Source organism: Kogia breviceps, chromosome 2 (genome assembly GCF_026419965.1).
Source record: "Kogia breviceps isolate mKogBre1 chromosome 2, mKogBre1 haplotype 1, whole genome shotgun sequence".
Lineage (NCBI taxonomy): Eukaryota > Metazoa > Chordata > Mammalia > Artiodactyla > Physeteridae > Kogia > Kogia breviceps.
The window spans coordinates 90,560,207-90,583,040 of NC_081311.1; the positions used below are offsets into that span (position 1 = coordinate 90,560,207).

General features: G+C 34.1%; 1 protein-coding gene across 1 annotated transcript in view; it reads left to right on the plus strand.

Annotated features, from left to right (window-relative positions):
- MAP3K2 (mitogen-activated protein kinase kinase kinase 2) overlaps positions 1-22,834 on the plus strand; it is a 93,694-nt gene that overhangs the window by 61,069 nt on the left and 9,791 nt on the right. The window contains exons 4-15 of the mRNA XM_059052616.2: positions 550-590; positions 2,069-2,168; positions 7,236-7,349; positions 7,521-7,608; positions 11,200-11,330; positions 12,188-12,267; positions 13,555-13,622; positions 13,799-13,891; positions 14,608-14,814; positions 16,240-16,388; positions 16,777-16,908; positions 21,254-21,383. Of these exons, the coding sequence (XP_058908599.1) occupies positions 550-590; positions 2,069-2,168; positions 7,236-7,349; positions 7,521-7,608; positions 11,200-11,330; positions 12,188-12,267; positions 13,555-13,622; positions 13,799-13,891; positions 14,608-14,814; positions 16,240-16,388; positions 16,777-16,908; positions 21,254-21,383 (1,333 nt within the window). The remainder of the gene's footprint in view (positions 1-549; positions 591-2,068; positions 2,169-7,235; positions 7,350-7,520; positions 7,609-11,199; positions 11,331-12,187; positions 12,268-13,554; positions 13,623-13,798; positions 13,892-14,607; positions 14,815-16,239; positions 16,389-16,776; positions 16,909-21,253; positions 21,384-22,834) is intronic.

A 22,834-nucleotide genomic window follows, 5' to 3' on the forward strand; every position in this document is an offset into this window, starting at 1 on the left:
ATTTTGTTGTTTGTCATACATTTTTCCATAGGGTGTCTGTTTTGTTTTGTTTTTTTAAATGGTAGTTTCATTTAATGTGGTAACTTCTCTCTAGAGTTGATATTTCATCCAATTCTTAAGGCACGTAACACAAGCAAATGGTTTTTATTTAAAATAGTCTCTTATTCTGTATATTTACAGTTGAATATCACTTTGATTCTTTTTTAAATTAATTTTTATTGGAGTATAAGATAAAATTTGTTTGGGATGTCTAATATAAAAAGTGTAAATATAGTATTCTATATTGCACTGTAACAGAATTAGCAAATGTCGCAGACCCATGATGCCATCACTTATAGATCTTGGTGCTCTTCCCTGCTGAGCCCAGATTCAGCAACCTAATTCTCAGCTCAGCTCTTTGGTAGACATTATCAATTGATTGGAGTTGACACTGAAAATGAAACCTCCTTCCCCCTCTGCTCTATTTTAAATGAGTGACTAAGAAAAAAATGATTTAGAAATTCTGGAAATTTTATCTGATCTCTGAAATGATTTATTATTTCATTACAGAATGATGTCCGAGTCAAATTTGAACACAGAGGAGAAAAAAGGTAAGGAAGGAAACATTATATGTCGGTTTATTTATATAATCAAATGCATGTCCTAGTTAAGACCTTTAGAGGTTGTTTTTAGATTTTAATGAAGGTTCATAGCTTACAAATTGAGAATGGAATAGTCCTTGGTAACTGTAATGTGTACTTGGACTTAAGATAGAACCTGTCAAAATTCAGGCTAAATGTCAGAAATGATTAATATTTTTACTTTGCAGTACTAGGAAATAAATAAGGTCATTGCATAATGCAGTTTTAAATATTACCATTTTTTAAAATTTTTACTCTGGAAATTAAATATATTTCTTCTTATTATAATTGTATCATCCCTTCAGATACTATATAGAATTTAGGTGTGTGGACTTTAATCATATGACCTGTATTTAATTAATAACATTGAGGAAAGTGATTTGGAATGGTGACTACAAATTACTTAGCGGAGGTGGAAGCCTAGCCTTCAACTGGGTATCTTTATCTCAGTGGAATGGTGGAAGTCGTAGTAGTGGTGGTTGACAACAGAATTGCTAAACAAGACCTAATAGGAGTTAGAGAAGATGGGATTTTATTTCTATTATTAGTGTCTCATTAAATTAATTTAATGAAAGATCTATCCATTTTAAGAATTTTAAAAGGCTCATAAATCATACAACCTGAAGATGTAAAAATGTTTTACACGGAGATGTTTAAAAAAAAGTGGGGGGGGACATACCAGATATATCATGCATGTATTGTCCAATCTACTTTTTTCCTATATACAATTCTTTATGGATATTTTCTCAATTTTTTAAAAAAAAATTCATTGAGCACTATTTATTGAGTACTTACTATATGCTAGGCTATGAAGGGAATAAAGTAAGTGAAATAGACATGATCCCTCCTGTTACAAAACCTACAGTCTAGTAGAGTAGTCTCCAAGTTTAGGTGCATGGTCCCCAGGGGCAATACAAGTCAATCCTTTGTGAAATATGAAGAAAATTCTAGAATTTAAAAATTTTAACTCTTTAAAGATATTTATCTGGGGGAGATATGCTTACACGATATATATATGTGCTCAGAAATGTTGAGTTGATAAAGGTACAGGAATCAAAATTTGGATCCCTGGAGAACAGCTTTATTCTTTCTAACAGTTTCAGTGCATTTCTTCGTATGGATGTCACATAGTTAAGTTTACTCACTTTCCTCAATGAACATTTTACATTGCTCTTTTATGTTCATATAACACTTGCAGCACAAATTATAAAGTGCAGAACATTTAGAGAATTTCCTTTTTATAATTTTTATTAAGATAGAACAAACTTCAGAGTTCTTGAACTTTGTGTTGAAATATGGTACACTTGATCAAAAATGTGCCATTGTAGTGTTTAAGTGAATGTTTACATTTTAACTTAATTTTATATTTCTCTATCCAAGCAATAACTGTTGCAAGTAAGTTGTTTATGCCTAAGAAAATAAAATATATAAAAATTCTGTCTATATAGAATCCTTCAGTTTCCCAGACCAGTTAAACTGGAAGATCTGAGGTCTAAAGCTAAAATTGCCTTTGGACAGTCTATGGACCTACATTATACCAATAATGAGGTAAACATGTAAAGTTTAACTTTCAATAGTTCTTATTTTGGAAAACTGTGTGTTTATTTAAGAGATTGTTTTAGGATGGTTGTGCTTTTATTTGGGGCTTGATAAGGATATGGTATTTTAGAGAGGAATAAGATAACAGAAGTAAATTTTAACTTATTAAAATGTGTTTTTTCATTGTAGAAGATATTGAAAGGTGCTACTGTGCAAATAATTGAGAATCTATTAAAGGAGGAAATATATGTATTAGTTAGAGGTTTGCTGCATATTTGTGTTTTATTTTTACTCTTTGTTCTTTATTGATGAAATCTCTCTTCTTTTCATACAGTATACTTGTCTACAGAGTCAACAGAGCTTTGGTAGTTGGACAGTTTAGTTAAAGCTTAAAAGGATTACTTTCATGTTTGTAAGGACGTGATTAGATCATCATGTTTATGTTTGGGAGTCAGTATGTGTAATCTCAAGGGCTCACTATGACATTCAGGAGCTCTGTGTTCTGGGGAGTCCCTTTTGAACCTTCTGTAAAATTTGGATTGCAAATCTCTGAGGTTTCTTTCAAGTCCTATGATCTCAGATCAAGATCTTGAGATTTAAAAAATTTTAGGGACAATTCAGTTAATTGGTTAATTTGGTTTTTTTCCCTGTCAAAAAATACTGTTGAATTTGCCAGGCATGATGGCTATGATTTATGAATTACAGCCCCTCATGGAGTTTATAGACTTGTGGTAGAAGCAGACAGTTAATAATTGAATTGTTTAGATATGTGAAGTTCTTTGAAGGAAATGCATAAAATGTTATGATAAAGGATAAAGGCAAGGGCAGTAGGTGTCCTATTTAGGTAGTACTAAGGAAGAGCTGAATGAGGTGGTAATATTTAATTGTTGAGATTTGAAGTATGAAAAGCCAACCCTGCAAAGAGTTTGAGGGGAACAACATTCCTGACAGAGAGAACAGCTTGAGAGCAGTGCATACAGAGATCCTAAGATGGAAAAGACTTGTGTGTCAGGAATAGAAAAAGTGTCAGTGGGAATGGAGTGACAGTGGAAAGTTCAGTAAAAATTAATTTGAGAAAATGTGAAAGTACTTTGCAAATGTTAAAGCATTGTGCTAATAAAAATATTTGAAATATTAGATTTTCAAATGAATTATTATTATTTTAAAGCAAAAGAACATGCTAATGTAGCTTGTCTAAAGAAACCACTTATAGCTGAAAGTGGAAAATATTTTGATAAAGTAAAAATCCACATCCAAATAATATTTCTGAACAAAGTGATGAGTATTATACTGTAGTAATACTTAAAATGTTATTTTTCAAATACTTTTTTGGGTTTTCAGTTAGCCATGAACACCTCTTGTTGCCTGGCCCTATCTTGATACTTATTTCTGTTTGTGCTGGCCTGATTTCCATCTGCCAGCCCCTGAGACTCTGAGGGCTTTTCAGAGGTATGGCTGTAGGTTGTAAGCTGAAGTACATATGGCAGTGGGGAATTGGGATTGGCGATATGAGGCTCAAGGATGTGGTGGGAGGTGGGGATGGATGGGCCCCACTTATGCACGGTGGTAACTAGCTGGATAGTATACCCTTCATGGGGCTCCTTCTCTTCCCTGTCTTCCCCATTCCCCTATCACTGTTTCCTAGTATCTTTTATAAACATACTCGAATCTTTATCTCATGGTATGATTCTAAGGAACCCAGTTATATCTTGTTTTGGTTTTGTTTGGTCTAAAATTGTATCATGGAAAACTTTTAAATGCCAAGATACATTGACTACAATATTGTCTTGATCTGTGAGCTTAGTAGTTCTATCAAGAAAAATGAAGTTAGTTTGACATGATTTGTTCATATTGTACCTGTCTGAGCTCCTAAAATTGCTGTTTCTTTCTGAGTTCTCCCAATTTGTTTATAGGTATACCTTGGAGATACTGCAGGTTCAGTTCCAGACCACTACAATAAAGTGACTATGCAATACAACTAGTCACATGAATTGCTTGGTTTCCCAGTGCATATAAAAGTTATGCTTACATTATAATATAGTCTCTTAAATGTGCAATAGCATTATGTCTAAAAAAAAATTCTTACTTAAAAATACTTTTAATTGCTAAAAAAGTCTAACCATCATCTTAGCCTTCAGCAAACTGTAATCTTTTTGTAATAGTAACATCAAAGATCACTGATCATAGATCACCATAACAATTATAATAATAATGAAAAAGTTTGAAATATTTGGAAGAATTACCAAAATGTGACACAGAGACATAAGGGGAGTAAATGCTGTTGGAGAAATGGTGCCAGTAGGCTTGTGGCAGGGGTGCCACAGACCTTCAATTTGTATAAAAAAACATGGTATCTGTGAAGTGCAGTAAAGTGAAGCACACTAAAACAAGGGGTGCCTGCATATAATTTTTTCTAAGGTTTTCTTGAGGATTGACATCAAGCTAACTGATCTGTAGTTTTAGGAACCCTCTCCCATTGTCTAAAAATTGGAAAATGTCTCCACTTCAGTTTCTTTTTCTCATGCTTTCTAAAGGATTTCTGAGAGTGGTTTTGCCATTACGCTGGGTGGCCTCTTGGCAGAAATGTGGTGGAGGAGGCATTGGGGTAACATTATATTGTTTAAAATTGTCTTACAACTCTGAGTTTCTGTGAGAATCTGTGATTCTGTGAGTTAACCATGTTTTGATTCACATCATGACAAGCCCAGGGCATGTCCTTGGACATTGGGGGCACTAGGGAAAGACTTAACAAGGGGTATTAGTTTCGTGAACTTGTATGTAGATGAACTAAAAACTCATTTAGACTTCTTGTTTTTCCAGTTCTATAAATATTTTTTTCTCATGTAATAGAAAATCCTCTGTTCTAAAAGACTATAAACTTCTGGTTTGCCAGAACTGAAACAAGCACATTTAAGCTGGGATTGGTTGGATCTGTGAGTTAGGCTACTCTTTATCTAATAAAGTGTTGGGTGTGTGTGTATTGTCACAGGAGATGAATGGGGGTGTGCAGGCAAAAGTAAGTGGGTTTTCTAAGACCTTTCCCATTTTAGATGGGTAGAGGAGGACAAGCCTTTTTATGGACAGTTTTCATGTTTCACTATGTCAAGTTAGGAAGATAATTAACTTATTTCAAATTTAGGTTCTATTTAATGGGGTTTTGGACTTAATTTTTAGTTTCCTTTCCAGAAATGATTTTTATTAACATACAACTGGATTTATCAGTAATAAGCCAGAGGCAAATAGATTTTATGAATGAGGCCAAAATGAATTCACCAAGCAGGGAAATATTGGGTGACTTATTTAGTATAATTTAGGTAGGGTGGGACTTGTTCATGACTCTTAGTCCTTTTTTTAAAATTTGTAATAAGTGATCTCAGCACATATGAGGGATTACATCAGCGATATAGACAGGCTGCCACTCCAGGTACTCCAGAATGTCCAGATTTCACTTTTGTAAGCTAAAGAAGAGCGGAATCATTTATGTTCATACTTTGTTACTGTGATTTAAATTAGTGACTTTTCCTTTCAAAGCAGCAGTATCTTGGAGAAGTAAACAATCCAATTATAAATAATGTGTAGTTAAAGTAAATCCCCCTAAATGAAAAGTTGGCAAAACAATCCTCTTCATTGCTTTAAAATGTTTTCTAGTGCTTAAAATATAATTTAAAAACTATTAAAGATGGGAACAAGGTGTACCAATATGGTTCATGATTGATAGGAAAATGAAAGGAATTTAATTAAGTAGATCAGACTTGTTCTGTGATACTAAACAGTTAATATTCTTTTTATTAGAAAAAAATTCTCACAGAGGAAAAAAAGGCCTGATAGTAGCTAAATTGTGACAGTATAAAACTAGCTATATGAACAGAAATTGGGAATATAATTTCAAGTACAGAGTAAGTAAATGTAAGCAGATTGTATGATGTAATTCACATTAGTTCTGCTTTGTATTTGTGTCTGGCAGCCTTTCTTAAAACAAGGAATAGTTTTCAAAAAGAAATCTACAGAGAATGAATGCACACCATGTCAGCCAGTGGGTTTGGGTGCAGATGAAGCTTTTACCCTATGATATTTATTAAACAATATTTACCAAGTATTTGGTTTTTGATGTGCTCTGTGTTCATTACTGGCTTAGGGGGGAGTCCTTACCCACAAGGTATTTGTACTGTAGAGGACCCTTATAACTAACTAGGCCTTTACGTTTGATTGGCTTATATACTGTGTTAGTTAGTGCCGGCTCAGAAGTGTGGAATATGTTCACTTGTTTTTATTCTGTCCTTTCAATGAAGTGGAATGTACTTTGACGATTATTGACAAAGTCATCTTAAGCTACTAAGTTTACATTTTTTAAAAAAGAAGTATTTTTTAAGTAGTATGAATCATGCTTTTTCCTCACAGGCTGTTCAGGTGCTTTTATCCCTTATAACATCTGATCCATGAGAGGACTAATGAAAGCAGATTTCAACATTCAGGGGTTACTGTAGGATGGCTCACCCATTTAGCTTACTTGTTTTAGACTGTAGTGGTCAAGTCAGAGATAAGAGCGCCAGGTAGGCTGTAGATTGCAGGTACATTACTGGTGGCACCCCTCCATGGCATCCCTCACTGATGCTCATCGTATTTTGTATGTTGGTAAGCATACCGGGTGAGGACGAGAATCTGTGGTTGCTATAAAAAAGTAAAACTTTCATCAATGTAGATAGTACTTTTATTTTACATAGTTTTTGTGTATGTTCCTTAATGCTGTTTTGAGGTGAAGATATTATTACTTAAGTTTAATAATATTATGGAAATATCCTAGAAAATTGATATTTAATCTTTAAATGTGTTTTCTAGAAGAATTTAAAGTTCAGTAAGGCAAAAAATTTTATTAATCCATATTCATTTTATTATTTTAGCAATGGTAGGATGGGAAGAGCAAAACAATCTAGATACATGTATTCACTCAGAATTTCATTATACTGACAAATCAAAGAGCAAGGCATTTTGAGATTTATAATTCCATAGTAATGGAGATGCTCCTGGGAGGACTTGACCTGGTGAGATGGCTATGTTCCTATGTTCCTTTTTGTTTAGTTGGTGATTCCATTAACCACCCAAGATGACTTGGACAAAGCTGTGGAACTGCTGGATCGTAGTATTCATATGAAGAGCCTCAAAATATTACTTGTAATAAACGGAAGTACACAGGTATGAATTGCGATTTTTTTTTTCAGTGAGGATTATAGGATTTATGCTTGTAAAAGTCAATATATGAAACATAGTTACATAGAATGCCTGGGTTATATTTGGTAGGGGAAAGGATTCTGATTAAAGCCCTAAAGGGGAAGAATAGCATGAATCTTCTTTTTTTCTTCGTAGGCTACCAATTTAGAGCCATTGCCATCACTAGAAGATTTGGATAACACAGTATTTGGAGCAGAGAGGAAAAAAAGACTTTCTATAGTAGGTAAGAAAGCTAGTGTCGAAATCATGAAATGGGTAATTTTTTGGTTTCATCTCCATCCTTTAAGGTAGGGCAGCACCTAAACATAATCCTGATAAATAGCAGCCTATCTCTGTACGCTTGGTAATTTAGTTCAGTAAACTATGTTCTGGTATCTGATGTCCCTTGAAAAGTTAATGTCAAGTATTACACGATTAGCAGTCTCCAGTTTAAATATTTCCTTTCTTTATATACCCAGGGTATTTTGATGTTTAACAAGTTAAAAGAAAACCTCAAAAGCATTTAAATTGTACAAATAAGCTGAAGGGAAAAAAATTAAAAGAAGTAATTCTAACGTATTAAAATTAATGGATGGACTAAGTTCATAAACCTTTCTCTTAAGTTTTAGTTATTGCCAAGGAAGCTACCAAAATAAAGATTGCTAAGAATTTCCAGATTAATTATGTTTTATAATTACTTTATTAGTCATTAAAATACACTTATATTTAAGTTTATGGTAAAAAGAAAAACGGATCCTGTGTGCCTTTTTTTTTTTTTTTTTTTTTAAAGGAGGCCTATTAGAGAGGCATAAGCTGGGCAGAGGTGCTCTGAACTCCCCAGTTCTGTGTATCTTCTTCAATTTGTATAAAACATTGATAATCTACATTTTTATATGATGAAAACATTTCATTGCTTGAAAAACACTGTTATAAATCTTTTTAACAGGGCAGTGAATATGGGTATTAAAGATAGCATGAAAACATATGTGAGGGATGGATTTAAAGGGGGAAGTAGGAGACATAAAACAGATGAATAGGGAGGAAGCAGGAAGGGAATGTAAGACTGGTGATAGAAGAGGATTGTTAGTAATGAAAGAAAAGATTAAATTAGCATGTGAACCAACCAAAAAATCTTGTTATTCATCTTCTGTTTTGGTACCCAAAAGCTTTTTTATGACTACTTCCTTCTAAGTGTCTGTCTTTTGTCTTACTTTGGGTTTCAGAAGTATTGGAAGTATGAGCAGCAGAGATAATATACAAGTAAAATAAAAATTCCTTGTCTTCATTTGGATGTATTTTGATATAATTTAAGTTTTTTGGGGTTTTTTTTTGCGGTATGCGGGCCTCTCACTGCTGTGGCCTCTCCCGCTGCGGAGCACAAGCTCCGGACGCGCAGGCTCAGCGGCCATGGCTCACGGGCCCAGCCGCTCCGCGGCATGTGGGATCCTCCCAGACCGGGGCACGAACCCGCGCCCCCGCGCCCCCGCGCCCCCTGCAGCGGCAGGCGGACTCCCAACCACTGCGCCACCAGGGAAGCCCTATAATTTAAGTTTTTGATGAAAGAACATTAGGGTTACCTGAATTTCAAATTCCATCTCTATAATTAACCTGAGACCAATAACATTGTCCTCATCTTTAAATCATGGGATTGTTGTAGCAGTCAACTGAGAGAACACTTTTTTTTCTTTTAAATAAATTTATTTATTAATTTATTTTTATTTGGCTGCATTGGGTCTTCGTTGCTGTGCACGGGCTTTTCTCTACTTGTGGTGAGCGGGGCTTCTCTTCCTTGCAGTGCCTGGGCTTCTCATCGTGGTGGCTTCTCTTGTTGCAGAGCACGGGCTCTAGGTGCACGGGCTTCAGTAGTTGTGGCGAAAGGGCTCAGTAGTTGTGGTGCATGGGCTCTAGAGTGCAGGCCCAGTAGTTGTGGCACCCAGGCTTAGTTGCTCTGTGGCATGTGGGATCTTCCCAGACCCAGGCTCGAACCTGTGTCCCCTGCATTGGCAGACGGATTCTTAACCACTGCACCACCAGGGATGTCCCTGAGAGACCACTTTTAAGCTACATTTTGCTTTTCAAACTAGAAAGCATGACTATTATTAATCATATATTTCTTTCTTTATCCTTTTTCTTATCATTATAGTACCTATCATTTTAAAGTAAAAACTTGCTAATTCATCTTAGTTGCATTAGACAGAACAAGCTAAATACATTAATTAAATTAACATTTTAAATTCATTTTGATTTAAAACTATACTGAATGTCTCACTCTTATTCTACTAATAAATATTCTTGTTTGACTTCAGTGCCAGCATAAGAAGAAACTGGAAATTGTAAAGTATAAAATTTACTAGTCTTTTCTGGGCACCTCTTTAAACTTGAAATGGCTTTGATAGATATGACCATTACCTTTTTTCCTTATTTATTGATCATTATCTCCTTCAATTATTTTTACAAAAGATAGAGGAGGAACTTCCTTTGGGATGGGAGTATATGCTGGTGTGGAGGTTTTGACCAGCAGTGCATTGGCATACCTATTAATAACAAAGGTTCAAAACAATGGGTTATTATGTAAGAAGAAGACATTTTCTAAGCTTTTTTCCTTCCCTCTCTGCTTTGAATAATGAGTATATTTATCTTCGTTTATAAATAGGGGCATATGGAAGAAATAAAAATATTAGGGACATTGTGATCATAGTTGTTACAAATCCCAAATCAACCACTGGCTCAGTAGTTCCTAATAATTTTGGAGTCCCGTGTAGAAAAATTATCTTTTTCATGCGTATCTCTTGATAATCATTTTGTTCTCTTTCTCCCTATCTCTTCACTAACAAATGCCGACACGTATTTACAGTGACCCCTTTACATGAGGCCAAAGCCTTTTTTGCTTTAAATCTGACCAGAACTCAAATGCTCACATGATTTCATCATATCTTTTTTATAGTTTAATTTCAAAAAATAAGGAGGAAAGCTGAGAAACTGTGTTAATAAACATAGCATAATAAGGTGAACTATATTAGATTCTCTAATTTTCTAAACTATGAAGAAATTTAAATTCCAGGAATATGTCTTGCAACCAAAAGCCTAATTTTAAGTACCCAAGAATAAATTCCAGGATTCCAAATTGGAAACATTCTAATGTTGACTAAATGACTAAGAAGTAACCTCACTTTAGGTTTCTAAAGATTAAAGAGCGGCAATGGAAAGAACATCATGTAGACAGATGTGCACAGCATATGTTCATTATGAATAATTTTGCCATCAAGACACCCTTGCAAAGGAGAGCTTTAGTCCCATGTTTACAGATGAGGAAACAGGTTCATGGCGATTGGATAACTTTCCCAAAGAAAGTTATTTACCAGCAGAGCTGGTAAATAACTGGAACTGAGATTTAAATTGAGGTTGGGCTGTAAAGCCCATATTCTTTCCACTACATCATGATACCTTCCATAAATTACATTAAAGGGTAACATATACCAGGGTACAAGTGACCTTTGGAAGTGCAGAAGCAGTGGCATTTATCTAAAAATCTTTATTGTATTATCGATACAATACTCATAATGCAGTTGTCAGCAGTCAGAAGAACATACCACCTAATAAATGTAAGTGAATATTACAATAAGGTTAATAATTATAGTAGGTGGGAGTTTAGAAAGGAATAAAAACATTTGAAGTTTTACAGACATGAGTGCTCTGATAAGCTTTAATAAAAACTAGATTTCAGTTGCTAAAAGCATTCGTATTATAGTCCAGAAATTTTGAGTGTATATTTAATTAAAATGAGAATTGGTTCCCTGCTGGAATTTATAAAATCATATAATTTTTCTCCTTTGAGGTCCCACTAGTAGAGATAGAAGCTCCCCTCCCCCTGGATACATTCCAGATGAATTACACCAGGTTGCCAGGAATGGGTCATTTACCAGTATCAACAGTGAAGGAGAGTTCATTCCAGAGAGCATGGACCAAGTAAGCAAAATTTGGATGTGGTTTTTAATTTCATTTAAAGGGATTTTGTCAGGGAATAGTGTGGTCTGGCAGGTATATGGAGAAGGGGGTATTTGTTTTACCTCTTCTCCAATCCCATATCTTTCTTTATAAGCGAACAAAATAGCAGAAATATAGGAAAAACCCCACTAATTTACGTGTGTCTGTGTGCATTCATGTATAAAGAAAGGTGGAATAAGGCTGATTTTCTTAAGTTGCTCGTCCATAAGTGAATGAATGCATTTGTTTATAATCCTGGGATTAACATTTGGATTTTTTTTTTAATTAACATTTGAAAGACACAGTAAAACTATAAATATTTAACTTTGTGAAGCTGAGGTTTGTCTACTTTCTAAAACATTTTTAAATGTTTTTTAAAGTTTTGTGGTATTGAAGTATTTTCATGGATTTACTGTTGTTTTCTTAACATTACATTGGCTGCTTATTTTATTACAGGAGTTTACATTTTCTAATAATGTAGCAGTCATGGTGTCATTTGTTTCAATTTGGGTGGTGCCTTTGTTCAGTTTTCAGTAAACAAAATTATGTGAAGTGTTTTAGCTTTTAATTATTTATATAATAATCCAGAGAGAAAGAAATAGAAAATTCCTATTTTTCTGTTAGGAAATTTTGAAGTTGTAGCCTACCTACAAGGACAACTACTTTTAAAACATTTAAAAATGAATAACTCTGGGGATGACTGACCACTGAACTGCACTGTATGCTTTAAATGGGTGAAATTTTTGATACATGAATTATATCTCAATAAAGCTGTTTCAAAAAACAGTAACTTCTGGTTATATCATGCAGACTCAAGGTGGACCCATTTATTTTTCTAGATGCTGGACCCATTATCTTTAAGCAGCCCTGAAAATTCTGGCTCAGGAAGTTGTCCATCACTTGATAGCCCTCTGGATGGGTAATGTTGATTGTAGTTTTTGTTTTTTAATATGTGTGGGTAAATATGCATATATATAACATGTCAGAATATCAACTCTTTTGTGCTGCATTCAGAGGAATGTAGTTGATACTCATCTATACTTACGGCAAATTGATTTTTTCAGTTTGGACAAATTTCTTAACTTCATGGGCTCAGTATCTTTTGTAGTTAAAATGATATCTGATTATAATATTTTGAGTTTCCTGCTTGCTAAATTGTGTTTGAAACTAAAGGCAAACTTAGAATTTATGTACGTTTACTTTTAAACCTGTGTTGGTGAAACTGCTGTCAAATTTTTCATAATAGGTTTTGTTTTGGAGATTCTTGAGTTGTTGCACCTGTTCAGGATTATGTTCATTCTGGCACCAAATTATAAATAGCATATATTCTTGGTAATTATGTCTCAGTATTTTGGTCAATTAAAGTTTAAATACTTTTGTGAGACAACTGTTCAGGAATATAAGCCGGGGCAAGTTGCATCTGTGAATTTTTGGTTACAAGTGCTCCCTCTCTCTCGGTCTCAGTCGGACAGTGTTCACCTGTAGCATGCAAAGTCAGTATCTTTATTAAGGTCATGACCTATTTAATCTCCTCTGGAATTGGTTTATGAAAGCAAATTTGGAAAATATAACTAATATTGTATGGAACTTTACATTTAGTTTTTTGTTACCCACATACATGAAACCTTTGTCTGTGCCCATGTCTATCTCAAGATAGATATTTAAAACATTTAAGAAATTCAGGGAAATTGTTTTGTGAAAGCTATATATTGAGTACTTAATATTTGAAAGACACTGTCTAAGGTAGATAAGTATAAAATTGATGAGTTAGACGATATTATCTCCTTGTTATAAATGCGGAAATAGTCTCAGAAAGGTGATTTGCTAAGGTTGCAATAGCTAGTTTAAGTGGCAGAGGTAGGATTGAAACACAGGTGTTTCCATGCATCTGTAATTCCAAAATGTATCATTCTTACCACTGTACTCTGTGGGTTAATTTTAAAAGCCAGGCTTTTTGCAGTGCATGTACTAAATAAGTGTTTGAAAAGAAGTTCCCCCTTTCTCAGTTAATGTTTCAGAGAGAGCATATATATGTGTATATATATGTGTGTGTGTATATATATGTATGTATATATGAAATATGTTATTTTATATATGTGTGTGTATATATACACATACATACAGATAGATATTGGTATTGCATAAAGATTTTTTTAAATGTCTTAAATATTTTGTCTTAAAATAACAAGACTTTTTCTACTTTTAGAGAGAACTATCCAAAATCACGAATGCCTAGGGCCCAGAGCTACCCAGATAATCATCAGGAATTTTCAGGTTAGACTGTTCACATTCTAAATGTTTAAATGTTATGTCATTGAATAATCTTTTGGCTGGGAGGGTGAGGGAACTTTTTTAAAACATCAAATAAAAATGAGTAAATGTGTTTTTTATCATTGGAAATATTTGACTTTTGTATAACTTGTATACAACTTTCTTGTGTGTCTTAATAGACTATGATAACCCTATCTTTGAGAAATTTGGAAAAGGAGGAACATATCCAAGAAGGTATCATGTTTCATATCATCATCAAGACTATAATGATGGTAAGTTTATTAGATCAAAGAACAGTTTGTTAAAAATCTCAGAAACAATAAAAATAAACTTGTTCCTATATCACTTAGTTTTCTGCTTAAAACTTTTTTAAAAGATATTGGATCATAATTAAAACTACAATAACATCTTAGCTTTATGCCAACTTACCTCATAATACTTATCTTTCCCTTAGAAAAAAAATGTAGTAGTTAAAAATGGTATTAATTAGAAAATTATTCCTTGATGTTGAAATGCATATTTGCATTGTCCTTTTAAGGAAAAAAAAATTGCTGCCTATAAACTTTCCAATTTTTATTTTGTATTTTAAACCATTATTGGAAATGAGAATAAAATATATTTTTTCTCCTTTTTATACAAAACTGAGGGAGTTCTATGCTTTTATGAATGTGTGTGTGTTAACATAAGAGGTTATTTGAATTTATATTCAGATTCTGTTTCTGTTTTCCCCACTTTTCATTTCTGCTTTCACTTTTCTCTTCTTTGTATTTTTATTTTTTACTTCATGCTTCAGTGTTAACAAAGATATTTCTTTGCACTCTTAAAAAATACTATTCTTAAGTTTAAAACATATAATCAAATAATTGCTGTTTTAGTTTCTTAGCCTAGTCACAGAACAAATTTCTGTTCCTTATGTTACAAATTTTAAATACTTTTAATTATAATATATTAATAAAAGTTGCAAGGTAATTCTGTTTTCACTTTGTAGGTCGTAAAACTTTTCCAAGAGCTAGAAGGACCCAGGGGACCAGCTTCCGGTCTCCTGTGAGTTTCAGTCCTACAGACCACTCCTTAAGCACTAGTAGTGGAAGCAGTATCTTTACCCCAGAGTATGATGAGAGTCGAATAAGAAGAAGGGGAAGTGACATAGACAATCCTACTTTGACTGTAATGGACATCAGCCCACCCAGCCGCTGTGAGTAATAGAAATTGGCATAGTGAAATGTGTAGCACAGCCTTTGCAAAATTTTATAGTATTAAAAAAGAGTAAATACCAAGCCATTCTTCATGGTGAGACCAGAATCTCAGGTAAAAATGGTATTTCTAAAGGTGGTTGTAATGTCAGGTATAAGCATGGTTTTACTGCTATTACTTTAAATGATTCTGTCATTTGCTTTTATTAGGAAAATTGTTACCAATTAGTCATTCATTCATTCATTCCACATATCCTTATTGAGTGCTTAGCTCTGAGATTTCAAATTTGGCCTCTAAGATGTAATCTAATGGGGAGAATGATGTGCATAGGAATTCACCAGTTAAGGAGGTGGCATGTGCAAGAGGCCATCATATATTCTGAAAATGGGGAATAGTTCATTTTTGGCTGAAGTAGAGGGTATCTTACTTGAAACAGTGGAAGTAGAATTAGAACGGTAACTAAGGCCGGATTGTGAAGTTTTTGAACTGTATCATGTAAGCAACGTATAAAAGATTCATGCTCAAAGGTATTTATTGCAGCAATATTTTTATACACTGAATTCCTCCATTTTGTGCTAGTGTTGTCATATTTTACTTTCACATCTGTGACTCTCACTACGTTGCTGCTATTTTTGCCTTAGACAACTGTATTTTAAAGTGATGAAAAATTGGAGAAGAATGTCTTTTAAATATACCTCCAGTTTGTTTCTGTAGATCTTTATGTAGATCCAAGAGTCTGTCAGGTATCAAATTCCTTTTGCCCAAAGAATTGTTTTAAACCTTTTCTTGTAGTACGAGTCTACTGGTAATAAATTCTTTCAGCTTTTGTTTGTTTGAAAAACTCATATTTCTCATTTATTTTTGAAAGATATATTTTTCTAGGTATAGAGTTCTGGGCAGTTTTTTTTCTTTCAGCACTTTAGAGTTATTTCTCCATTGTCTTCTGGTTTGTATACTTTCTGAGGAGAAGTCTGCTATATTTCTTATCTTTGTTCCTCTGTATATAGTGTGCTTTTTCCCCCGCTGGCTGCTTTCAAGATTTCCTCTTGTTAGAATGAGAGGGATGGTCTTTCCAGCTTTCTACATTGTAGGCAGCTGAAAAACTAATTACAGGTATTACTGCAATAAAGATTAGAAGTAGTGCATCTTACGTAATCAGTGGCATCTTAAATTGAGTGAATGATGCTATTACGTTTATAATCAGGTGAAAAAAAATCTCATTGGAAAAAATTAGTCATAGGGATCTGAACCTTGTTTGGGTTTAGAATTCTTATAGTTTTCAAAGATGATGATCATTATGAATTTGGATGAACATGATTTTCCCTTAATATCCAAGCATATTCAATTAAGGATATCACTAATGCAGTAGTCCTTAACCATTGTGTGCCATTGGGCTATTCCATTTTAAGAAAATGTTCTTTTTTAGCACCTCGCGCTCCAACCAACTGGAGATTGGGCAAACTACTTGGCCAGGGAGCTTTTGGCAGGGTCTACCTCTGTTATGATGTTGATACAGGAAGAGAATTGGCTGTTAAGCAAGTTCAGTTTGACCCAGATAGCCCTGAGACCAGCAAGGTAAGAATCACTGCATAAGCTACTTTGTCACATTATAAGAAGCATTTTTACTAAAATAAATATAACACATAATAGAATTTTTTGTTTTTCCTCAATACAAATTATTTGCAAAAAAAATAGATAACTAGATACGTTTGTTTACTTTGTACTATGGATTTTTCTCTTTTAGTACTCAGTTATATTCCTAATGTGATTTAGTGTTGCTTTAGCATACCATCAAGGATTGTTACAAAAGTTATTATTGTTTAGAGACTTTAAAATGTTTATTCCTTGGGAAGTGAAAATTTCAGAGTGAAATCACCTTGATGGTTGATGGTCCATGAAGTTAGAATTTTTTTGTTCTTACTAGCAATGCTGTAAAGACTTAACAGTGAGTTCTGTCTTTCAGGAAGTAAATGCACTTGAATGTGAAATTCAGTTGTTGAAAAACTTGCTGCATGAGCGAATTGTTCAGTATTATGGCTGTTTGAGGGATCCCCAAGAAAAAACACTTTCCATATTTATGGAATATATGCCAGGGGTAAGTTAGTACATCCTTTGAAAATAGAGATATTCTATTTAAAGTCTTAGTTGAGAATAAAGAAAAACAACAAAACTTTGATTATAAAATGTTAAGGACATTTTGGAAGAGTTTTAAATGAGAACTGGGTAATACAATTTTATTTTCTGTCTTCTTCATCTATCTATATATTTTTTAACTCATTTTTAAAAATACTGAAGCATACTAAAATAGGTTGCAGACATCATAGCAGTCTATACTCAGATATCCCTAAATGCCCTAAAAATAACCTGCAATAACTGGTTTATCCAAAACAAGACTCAGTCCAGGACCACACATTACATTTGGCTACTATGTCTCTTATTCCTCTTTTAATTTAGAACAGTTTTAGGTGACAGACTCAACAAAGAGACCAAGCTATTGGTGCTTTGTGACCACCTAGAGGGGTGGGATAGAGAGGGTGGGAGGAAGACGCAAGAGGGAGGAGATATGGAGATATACATATAGGTGTAGCTGATTCACTTTGTTATAAAGCAGAAACTAGCACACCATTGTAAAGCAATTATACTCCAATAAAGACGTTAAGAAAAAAAAAAGAAAGAGACCAAACTAGTTGTTCTGTTGACAGTCTCATCTCATAGATTTCTCCCCTTGCATCCTCGTGTTGGTGTTTAGTTTGTTTGTTTATCCCCGTGTTTCCTGTAAACTCCCAAGTTAGATCTAAAATCTAAATTATATTCAAATTCAGCGTTTATTCGCACGCATCCTAAATGATGCTGTGCATTCCATTAGGAGACGTACAATTTCTGGTTGTTCTACTGGTAGTGATGCTAAGATTGACTGCTTGACTAGGGTGATTGACATCCTGATTCTTCCATTGTAAAGTTTTGTTTTTTCCTGAAGACCAGAAAGTAATCTGGGCTTACAGCAGTGGCACATAGGAATATCCAGTTCCTTTTCAACCATCCACCTAATGTTTTTAACACAGATTGATAGTCATTGCCTGAGTCAGTAATTTCATTGGGAGGTGAAAAATGTGATTTGCAAAAAACTCTGTCATTCCTTCTTCATTTTTTTTTAGTGTTTGTAGAGTACATTCTAATACTAATGATTTTCAAGATGGTGGTATATTTACTCACTTAAAAATACATTCATTCTCATAATAAGTAGTATATATTAGAAAAAGGCTTGATTTATGGGTCTTTAAGGAAATAGCTCACTAGAATTATATGTAGAGTGTACAGGTTGCAGTTTAATCTTGTGGATCAATAAAACTGTGGATCAATATTTCATAGTACAGTTGTCCCTCGGTATCCCCAGGGAATTGGTTCCAGGACCTCCCACAGCTATCAAAATCCAAAGATGCTCAAGTCCTTTATATAATGGTATAGTATTTGCATATAAGCTATGCATATCCTCCCACATACTTTGTCATCTCTTAATTACTTAGAATAACTAATACACTGTAAATGCTATGTAAATAGTTACAACTACAATGTAAATGATATGTAAATAGTTGCCAGTGCAGCAAATTCAAGTTTTGCTTTTTGGAACTTTCTGGAATTTTTTTTTCCAAATATTTTCAATCAGCAGTTGGTTGAATCCCCAGATGTGAGGCCTGCGAATACAGGCCGATTGTAATGGTCTTAAACCATCCTCGGTCTTACAACAGCAACAGTAAATTTTACTTTGATTTTTATCTTCATGAATAATTGTTTATAGGGACACCACTGTTATTATTCGTCATTGCTACTTTTTTATTTTCAAAGATTATGTTGGCAGTGTAAATTGTTTTTTAAAATTTAGTCTACAGAAGTAATCCAAAAGAAGGAGAAAGCTGTGAACGTTTATTTTAGTACTATCTGTGATGGAAAAAGTGGAAATATCAATTCCCCTAGTGGAAGTAAGTTATGATGGCATTGTCCAAGAGAGTATATATTAAAAATTAAAATTGTGAAGCCCATGTAGCAAAGTTGGAGGAAGTACTTAGAGAAAAAGAATATAAAATGCTTTTTTAATATTGGTAATGATATTTTAAAAGTATCTGTATTTGGACAAAACATTAGAAAAATGAAAATGTATTACGTTGGGATTGTGATGATTGACTTTTATTCAGATTCCCATTACTGTTTGTGCAACAAATATTTAAATTAAAAATAAGGAAATAACTATGAATAAATGTGAATAGAGACCCAGATTGTTGAAGATAAAATTAATTAAAATGGCTCATTGGTTAAAACCAGTTTACATCACAAATAGAGATATGGGTAATCTTTTTATATTTAGCAATTTTAAGACCAAACTAGGACTATTCAGGAAGAGGCATTAGATCATGTTCCTCATTAGATTTTGTAAAGGCACCTGTCTTTTTAAAGTCTAGGTTATCACTCCTTTAATTTGAAAAGCATGTTACTAAATTAATGATAGTTCACTGACAACCTAAATGAATTATGTGTATGGCAAGCCCATTTCATATATGGGATGGACATAGGTGTTCCTAGACTTTCCTGAATCTCCAAGTCTGTAAATGATGCTATATAATTTCTTCCATTAAATTTGGTATAATGGACCCCTTTATGCCCTAGATTCAAGCTTTGCCAAAATTGTCATTCCATTCTTCAGTTTTTCCCAACATAACATTCCATTCCTTAGTCTATCTAGAACTACTTTCACACCGGAACCATAACTTGCTTTTATTTCCAATACCTGGCCTAGCAGTTGACTTCTGTCTGTTACTCTTACACACACACACACACACACACACACACACACACTGTTTTTATCTGACACAGTGCTTTCCAGCCCATTCCAGTTGTTCACACTGAAGAAGATAATATTTTCATGTTACACAGCAGTAAACAGACTCACTGATGGAGCTATTAGCACCATGGGCCACTGTCCCAGCTGCCTGAGGGCCTAGAGGATCTGTAAGTCTGACACTCATTGGTAGCCTACAAGTATCTGGGGGCTTATGGTTTGGAAAGCTCAGTTCTAGCTGTATTATTTTGTTCATTACTACAAGTAGAGACATAATAAGTTGACTGAAGAACAAGCCGCATAGAGTTATAGGTATGACTGGTTGTCTGGGTTCACTCACTGCCTAAGGCTTTCCACACGTGTTTGCAAGTTGGGGTCAGCAGAATTGCATCTTGCTGTCCCTTCAGGGATTGCTCATGAATAGTGGAAACAGCAAATGGCTAAACCTGTAAGATCCAAGGATCTATTTTTATATGACAAAGTACACAGTTTACCAAAATTCAAGGAAAGACAGGAACATTTGGATATGTTCTCTCTAAAAGATTTTGTCCCTCAGGAAGCATTTTATTTCCATCTTTTAAAGTTGTGATTATTTATCAAATTTGCACATTGGAATCAGCAGGGAAGCTTTTTCAAAATTCAAGTGCCTATGTCTCACTTCAGTTTGATTCCCTATTCTCAGAGATGCCACCTCATCCTGCCTAAAACATGTAAGAAAATTAGAAATTCCTTTATAATATATTTTTCTGATGTTTTGAACTAAAATGGTGAGTATATAAAAGAAAAACTTTAAAATCTCACATGTGTTCTGATCTTCTAATTATACCCATTCTTTCTCCTGAGAAGTAAATTTGCAGGTATCAATAAAACTGTGTTTTAAAAACAGAGTAAGAACAAAATAAATAAAATTAAAGTAGGACGTATATAGAAGAGCAAGTAGGAAAATCAAAAATGTACTCAGGGCAAAAACAATGCAAGATAAAAGTACTGGAGAATTTTAAAAAATACAGTTGCAAGGAACAGGAGATAGAACCAGCATAGTCATAGAAACAAGGGTATCAGTCAAAGAATAGTTTTAAAGGCTTCCTTCCACAATTCTAATCAGGGAATATAGTAGAGTTTTATATTAAGTTAATGGCATATAATGTCCTTCCTGAGAATTCCCGTGATCTCCAATTAAAGCCTCCCAATCATGAACTAGGATTCTGCAAATTAAAATGTCTAGTTTTAAGATAAATAAATCATGGGAATGTAATATACAGCATAAGGAATATAGTCAATAATACTGTAATAACTTTGTACAGAGATAGATGGTTACCAGACTCATCGTGGTGATCATTTTGTAATGCATTTAAATGTTGAATCACTATGTTATACACCTGAGACTAACATGACATTGTATGTCAACTAAACCTCAATTAAAAATAAATAAAATATTGTAAAGCAGTTATACTCCAATAAAGATGTTAAAAATAAAATAAAGATCGCTTTATTCAGTTGATAAGAATAATAGATAAATATACATGTACACATCTTTAAAAATAAAGATTTACTAGTAGTTTTCATTTCAAACCATACTATAGTTTTCTTTTGTTTTCTTTTATCCTAGGGTTCAATTAAGGACCAACTAAAAGCATATGGAGCTCTTACTGAGAATGTGACTAGGAAATACACCCGTCAGATTCTGGAGGGAGTCCATTATTTGCACAGTAATATGATTGTTCATAGAGATATAAAAGGTAAGTAATGAGATATTTTTTAAGTACACAGTTCTTTTAACGAAACATGTGCTGTGGTTAAGAAATTCAACATTTAATGCATGTACCTTTAAAATACCATGGGAAGACAGTTCCAGCTAGTTGTGTTGTTCAGGTCGCCACAAGAGGGAAGCTCCCCTGTTGGGGCTCACAGAATCAGTAAAGTTCAAATGAGCATGAAAGTGAGACATGTTTTCACACATAGTGCACAGGCATTCGAACATAGCGGTTAAGAATAGGGGCTCTGAATTTGACCTGATTCAGATTCAGGCTTTATCCATCACCAGTTGTGTGACCTTAGATGAGACAATCTCTCTATGCCTCAGTTCCTCATTTTTAAGGAGGGTGATAATAGTGAACAGCTCACAGGATTCTTAGAAGGATTAAATGAGTTAATGCATATAACATGCTTAAAACCGTTCTTGGTACCTAGAAAGCACTCAAAAGTTAGTTATGGTGATGATGTACTTTATGCTGAGATCATATTTAAAGCTGAGGTAATGGACATTACCATTCCATTGGACATAATGGACATAATGATTACGGATCATTACCTAAGGGAGAGAATGAGAAGAGAGACCAAGACTGAGCTTTGATAAACTGCAACTCAGTTAAGCTCACTTTTTAAAACTCAAAAACTCAACTGTTTTCATGGATCACTTACATAAGGTAACTGCATGAAATGAGACACAGTAGTGGTGGAGGTATGTAAGTTTGAGAGTCATAAAACTCTGTACTGCAAAGCACACTGAGAGGCTTCATTCTGTAAAAACCAGGTTGTGACCCGAATATAAAGATCACTTTATTCAATCATTTGACGAGAATAATGAACAAATACACAACACACATTTATGAATAATAAATTGAAATTTGTTTTTTCATTGGTCTTTCTAGGGGCTCTTATGAGCCCCTAGGGGCTCTTATGAGCTTCCTTTCTGTGGTATGTCACACCCTGAATACAGCCATATTCAGGCTAAAGAGAACATTCCTAACCAGTGTCTGGTCATAGAGTAGGATCTGCTGCAGAATGCCTGAGCCAGATCACATGTAAAGAATGGACCTTACTAGTGAGTCTTAGAGGATGACAGCATGGCTCATGATCTGAAAGAAACAGGAGCCTGTCTTTCACCTCAGGGTCTATTCAGCTTAGGCAGACCTCAGCTATCAAGTTCAAAACCCGAAAGCTTAAAGAACCGCATAAAGTCGTGACCATTTTATAATGTATGGAAATATTGAATCACAATGTTGTACACCCTGCAACTAACATAGTGTTGTAGGTCAAGTATACTTCCATCAAAAAAAAAACACACATAGGAAAATGATTTGATTATGAATTATTCTCTTAGGAATAATCTCTATTCAAGCCAGTTTCTCTTTACCCCTGATAATAAGATAAGGTAAAGGAACCGAGGGGAGCTACCCCCCAAGCGGAT